General features: G+C 36.0%; 1 protein-coding gene across 1 annotated transcript; it reads right to left on the minus strand.

Annotated features, from left to right (window-relative positions):
* Nucleotides 1–1,319: 1,319 nt before the first annotated feature.
* LOC103641097 ((S)-beta-macrocarpene synthase) lies at nucleotides 1,320–4,445 on the minus strand. Its single transcript, NM_001321009.1, has 7 exons — nucleotides 4,269–4,445; nucleotides 3,900–4,152; nucleotides 3,425–3,788; nucleotides 3,108–3,326; nucleotides 2,745–2,880; nucleotides 2,096–2,347; nucleotides 1,320–1,875 (listed from the first exon to the last, which is right to left on the minus strand). Exons 1-7 carry the CDS (start codon nucleotides 4,398–4,400, stop codon nucleotides 1,585–1,587), a joined length of 1,647 nt encoding a protein of 548 aa, NP_001307938.1. The 5' UTR covers nucleotides 4,401–4,445; the 3' UTR covers nucleotides 1,320–1,584.
* Between the last annotated feature and the right edge of the window lie 1,939 nt (nucleotides 4,446–6,384).

A 6,384-nucleotide genomic window follows, 5' to 3' on the forward strand; every position in this document is an offset into this window, starting at 1 on the left:
CATCTTATTTGTTGCGGAACACCCACTTGGTTCCCACAACGTTTTGCTTTGGACGTGGCACCAAGCTCTAGACTTCATTTCTATTTAAGATGTTGAGCCCTTCCTGCATGGCCATCACTCTGTCTCGATCCTTCAAAACTTCTACCCTGAGAGGTTCATTAGAGGAAACAAACAAGTAATGCTCACAAAAATTAGTGACATGAGATCGAGTGGTTACTACCTTGTTTATATCCCCTAAAATATAATCCACCTGATGGTCTCGTTGTATGGTGGCACGGACTTAGGGTGGAGGTGCCTATGGAACATCTTCTTCCTCCTTGTCTTTTCTTCAAGCACCCCCTTGATCAATGCCTTCATCTTGAGATACCTGTTCCTCACCTTGAATAAGGGGTTGCACCATTGTTGAGGAAGATAGTTGATCTTGTTCTTATGGTTCCTATGGTCGCACATCTTCAATCGCCATAGTTCTTAGCGCGGCCGTCGGAACCACATTCTCATCTACATCATCAATATCAACTTGCTCTCCTAGAGAGCCATTAGTCGCAAAAAAAGTCGTGCAAAATTCGCAGCTACGTCGCTGGTGGGAATCAATCTCCTGGCCTCAAACTCGCGCGTAGACCCCTCTAACACTCCACCTATTACTTACTACATGTCTATTGCAGTTTTGTTGTCCACATATTAGAACAATTCGAGTAAAAATTGACTATTTCAGTTTTTAAACAAATTCAAACGAAAAAGTTATCAACTACAAAGTTTCATCACTTTTGAAGTTCTACAACTTCTATTTTTGAACTTTTTCCATACGAGGTCATTTGCAATATTTGCATCTTAAATTTGACAAATTTGGATGCAATTTTTGAGAGCCAAAATAATTTCAACTTTAAAAGTTATCAAATACAAGGTTTCATAGCTTTTAGAGATATACAACTTTTATGTTGGTTGTTTTTTCATACTTGAGGTCATTTGAAAAACTAAAAAAATAGGATAAATTATTTTTATTGGAGGTTTTCTTAAGAAAACCGGCTGTAGAAACCATGGGTTTCTAGTGGTAGTTTTCTTAAGAAACCACCACTAAAAATACTAATAGCGCTTGATAACCAAAACCGTCTGTAAAATTAAACCCCAGCGCAGGCTTAGAGTTCTTTTCTATTAGTGTTAGGTAATTGGTGGATTCATACAATACGTGTTGTATGTGGTTGTTTTATATATGTGTCTAGATTTATCATCATCTATTTGAATATAGACATAAAAGCCAAGAGCCAAAACAAATACTATTTAGGATAGATGGAGTAATATCTAGATGTAGTACAACACGTCTATTAAAGAGAAAATTTTCTTTATTTTAGCTGAAGGAAACATAGCACAATGCAACATATGGCAAGATATGTATTTTACTACAATGCCCGAGAACAACAACTATAGGATGGTTGTTGACATTTTTCTTTGAGTAATACATATATATCACCATATCCCTTGATATTACTTAAGGTGTACAATATATATAGCTCATGTAGTTATTTTGGCCTCCTTGAAGTAGTGCTTCATGTTGATATTCTCTTGATCCAAGATAACAATAAAGAACCTTCACATGAGTACCGGCTTCACATAAAGCGATGTTAACATGTCTTTGATTGTATGGGAGACAGTGTACTTATCAGCTTCCTTGTACATGTAGTCTACAGTTCGTGCAAACTCTAGTACGGTTCGTGGCACAATTATCGGGTATTCTTTTAGTGCAAGGCCTTGTTCAATCATGAACTTCCATGAATCTTCTGTAAGTTCTTTTATCTGCTCACATGCTTCATCCATTGTTAGTTCATGCTGCTTCATGTAACACTGAACAGTGGAGACACAATGCTTCTCTCTTTGTTCACGCTGCAATTAAAAGTGCAGAATTAGTGATTTTTTATTAATAATATAGTTTCTTTGAAATCCCAAACACTATGAATCTTAACAAAAATTTATGTTTAGGGTCATGCTATCTTCATTGTTTTTCACTAGAATTGTTGAACAAAATCATGGTTTTAGACATTGCTGAGTAAAACAAGGTATAGTGTGTGCATGAAATAAGAGTAGTCAAAGGATAGAGAAAAACCTTGGTTGATACAATATCATTGGAGAGCCGTACAAATATACCAAAAGACTTAACAAGTTCAGCATCACTCATAACCCATTCCATGATCTTCTTTGTTACTACATCACCCATTCCAACAAACGCGGAACACAGCACCAGTGTACCTCCAATGCTTATGAGTGAAACTTTTAGGTGTTCTTTCAATGTTTTGGGGACATAATCCTCATCACGCCATTTTATTTCCTTGGTATATTCCCGAACTAATTCCTTCACCTATATATAGAGAGAATAAAAACATGTGAAGTCATTGTACGTACATAGATGCTCATGTTGTTGATAAATTATATCTACTGCTTAAATTATGATTATGTGACAACAACCACAAATACTTTCCAACATTGGTGTGGTGGTTGCACTTGGTAATTTTCATGTTATAAGGAATGGATTGGTATATATATACATCATTAGTATATTTTAACTACACATAAGGTGTCTGATATATATATATATATATATATATATATATATATATATTTGCTTGTTTACTCTTATAATAATAAGGAATAGCATGTGACCAACCATTGTATATAGTATTATCCACTAAGTAGTCTTGTTATGTTTGGCTTAATAATAATCAGCTTTATCAAGGAAGATAGAAATAAAAACTTGCCGCTTCTTTTAAGTAGAACACTCGGTAGCTCTTGTCTGGTCCTAACTCATTCTCAAACGATGAAAATGTCTTCAACAAATACATGTAGAAATCCTTCATGTATTCTGGGAGTAGTGAGACTGCACTTTCATCCCACCTGCAACTTACTAAGTCAGAATATATACAGATCACCTTCCCTCAGGAGTATTTTATATGTAATACATCCAAAAATCCAAAAAAATGGTCAAGGTATTTTCCTAACAGCATAACACGGATATACTTTCATGCATATTGACAAAATATGTGAATTAGTTACTTGAGTTTTTATACAGAGTTTCCAATCTAGGAAAGAAAAACTTAGCCGCTCGAGAAGATTATACATACCTTTCGACTGCTTCTGCAAGTTGCATACTCTCATAAGAATTAGCATGTGAGTCAAGGGTATCATCTAGAATCGTGATGAAAGCAACAATCTTTGTAAGTATAATTCGAGAATGAGAATATTGAGGATCATAGCATCCCCCACTCATCCAAAAGTACACCTCTACTATTCTATCCCTCACAAAACTCAAGTTTGATTCGACGCGGAGTTCTTTCCACCAGCTGCAATATCGTATAGAAGAAAAAGCAATAATTAGCATATATTTTAAATATGCACTTTCGTTTCTGAAAGGAGAAGTAATATATATATATAAACTTACGTTGTGCACTCTTTGAGCTCTGATGAATAAAGAAGCTGTAGAAGGTTGAAGTTCAGTTTCGCAAACTCTAATATTGATTTGTTTTGTTTAGCGTCCTTTTCGTAGATAGGAATGTAATCCTTCATTTCCAAAGTTCCAACCCTTCTAAAAAGTGGGGTATCAAGGGCAGACGACACTTCCTCTGCTATTGGTGATTCCAAATGTTCTAATCTATCTTGAAGGCATCTCGTAGTAAAAGAAATTGCCTCATCAAGCACTGTCTCTCCATGAATCCTCAGGTATGCTGCATTGTATAAGCTTAACAAGCTCCTGGTATCTACCTCAATAAAATTTCCATATTGGTCTTTGAAATTTAGAAATACATCTGCATGCATATACAATTGGATGGGATATAGTGAGCATTCGGTAACGTATATTTTCTCAAATCTAACATATATATATTCCTAAATAAGAGCATATGAAAATAAGGGCTCACCGGATGAAACATGATAGCCACATTTACGCAGAAGATAGAATCGGCGTGAAACTAAGTCCAAATTACCACCATCATAATTGGAGTTGTAAACAACAGCCAACTTTTCATTTATCTCATCCTCGTAGTGGTAGTCCAGATTTAGTCGCTGCAGGGTGATAATAAGGTCCACTATTTCTGGCACATCATGTGAACCTTTAATCATGTTTCTCACTTCTTCCCTCAGCACTTCAGCCCTTTGTCGCATTTCAGCTTCCTGCAGTGATGAGCACAGGCAAAACGTACGTGTTTACATACATATTGTATTTTATGTAACTAGGCAAGCATATTAATTTGCATTGTTACTAATCACGCATGTTGAACTAATATTACCTGTGCCTCGGTCGGCGCCTCGTAAGAAAGAAAGAAATCTCCCCACAGAGTTGGATGGAAGGAGGGAGACATCTTCTTCATCTCCTGCTGGCCGAGGCGAGGACCATCTGTAGTTAGTGTTGGGGCAGCCATCCTTATTAGCAGATGTGTGGGATGCTTTTGGTAGTGTGATATGAGATGCATGGAAAGCCTCACGGGGGGTGCTATTTATGCTTTGTGTTGATACAGATACAAACAAAGTCTATGCTGTCGACTTTTCAACATGGAAATGAAGTAACGCCTCTTATATTTTATTAGATGCCGTCTTGTGTACGTCGAATATTTTGTTTTGACTAGGTAGGGAGATCTACATATCGTTATGTCAAGCAATGCCAAATACTAATACAAGAGTGTTTTTGCACTTCTAGAATTTATTAGGCTTCTGCTCGTTAGATTTTGTGGATCCCTAAATGGGCTGCTGCTCACAAGATCGTACCCGCAACCAGTTTAATTTTGAGTCTGGTTGGTGATAATTGGTGGAGAGGTTGCCATATTTGTTTATTTTTTATTTTTTGTCAAGTGGCTCTACTAGAGTTGGCAGAATCAGCGGTGATATATGGAGGGTTACCAATATTTTTGCAAGTGAACGAAGCACTTAGAAACTTTTGCAAATTAAGGCCCCGTTTGGTTTAGGGTGACTAAAGTTTAGTGACTAAAGTTTAGTCACTTTTAGTCTCTAAAGAAGCAAACATGGTGACTAAAGTAGTATGACTAAACTTTAGTTCTTTAGTCACTAAGGGGGTGACTAAAAGGGACTAAAGTAATATTTTTACCTTATTTGTCCTCTCCACTTTATTCTTATAGCAAACATTCATTAATTAATAGGGGTAAAATAGTCATTATTCACAGCAATTAATGCTCTTTAGTCACTGTAACCAAACAGGGTACTTTAGCGACTAAACTTTAGTCACTAAAATTTAGTCTAGTGACTAAGGGAACCAAACAGGGCCTAAGGCCCCATTTATTTTAGGGTGACTAAAGTTTAGTGACTAAAGTTTAGTCACTTTTTTAGTCTCTAAAGAAGCAAACATGGTGACTAAAGTGGGGTGACTAAACTTTAGTTCTTTAGTCACTAAGGGGGTGACTAAAAGGGACTAAAGTAGTATTTTTACCTTATTTGTCCTCTCCACTTTCTTCTTATAGCAAACATCCATTAATTAATAGGGATACAATAGTCATTATTCACAGCAATTAATGTTCTTTAGTCCGGTTTAGTCACTAGAACCAAACAGGGTACTTTAGCGACTAAACTTTAGTCACTAAAATTTAGAGGGTGTTTGGTTAGAGGGACTAAAGATTAGTCTCTAGTTTTTAGTCTCATTTAGTCCCTTTTTTGCCAAACTTTAGGACTAAAATATGGACTAAAATGATTTAGTCTTTAGTCCTTCACATATGTGCTAAAAGGGACTAAACCATATTAATTCCACATTTACCCCTCATTTAGTTCAATTGTACTAATAGCAGGAGAATGTTAAAGACCATTTTAGTTTTCTTATGAGTCATTTAGTATATCCTTACTATTTTTAGCCCCTAGAACCAAACATGTTAGAGACTAAACTTTAGTCTCCTAACTAAACTTTTGTCCCTAGACTAAAGAAACCAAACATGACCTTAGTCTAGTGACTAAGGGAACCAAACAGGGCCTAAGGCCCCATTTAGTTTGGTGTGACTAAAGTTTAGTGGCTAAAGTTTAATCACTTTTAGTCTCTAAAGAGGTAAATATGGTGACTAAAGTTGGGTGACTAAACTTAATTTCTTTATTCACAAAGGGATGACTAAAAGAGACTAAAATATCATCTTTACCTCATTTGTCCTCTCCTCTTTCTTAGTGCAGAGACATCCACTAATTAATAGGGACAATATAATCATTATTCGTACCAATTAATGTTTTAGTCAGGTTTAGTCGCTAGAATTAAACGGAATACTTTAGTGAGTAAACTTTAGTCACTAAAATTTAGTGAGGTGACTAAAGAACCAAACGGCGTCTAGGATAAATCTTTGCAAGCGGTGTCGACTTATATCAACCACCTGCAAATATAATTTTTTATAGGTGCCAGAGTTAAGTCGGCCACTTGCT

The sequence above is a fragment of the Zea mays genome, chromosome 10, assembly GCF_902167145.1.
Source record: "Zea mays cultivar B73 chromosome 10, Zm-B73-REFERENCE-NAM-5.0, whole genome shotgun sequence".
Taxonomy (NCBI): Eukaryota; Viridiplantae; Streptophyta; class Magnoliopsida; order Poales; family Poaceae; genus Zea; species Zea mays.

Coding starts and splice junctions, on each gene's coding strand:
- LOC103641097 (NM_001321009.1), bottom strand. CDS start 4,400: ATGGCTGCCCCAACACTAACTACAGATGGTCCTCGCCTCGGCCAGCAG. Junction 4,153..4,268: donor AGGCGCCGACCGAGGCACAG/GTAATATTAGTT, acceptor TCATCACTGCAG/GAAGCTGAAATGCGACAAAG. Junction 2,881..3,107: donor CTTGCAGAAGCAGTCGAAAG/GTATGTATAATC, acceptor AGTAAGTTGCAG/GTGGGATGAAAGTGCAGTCT.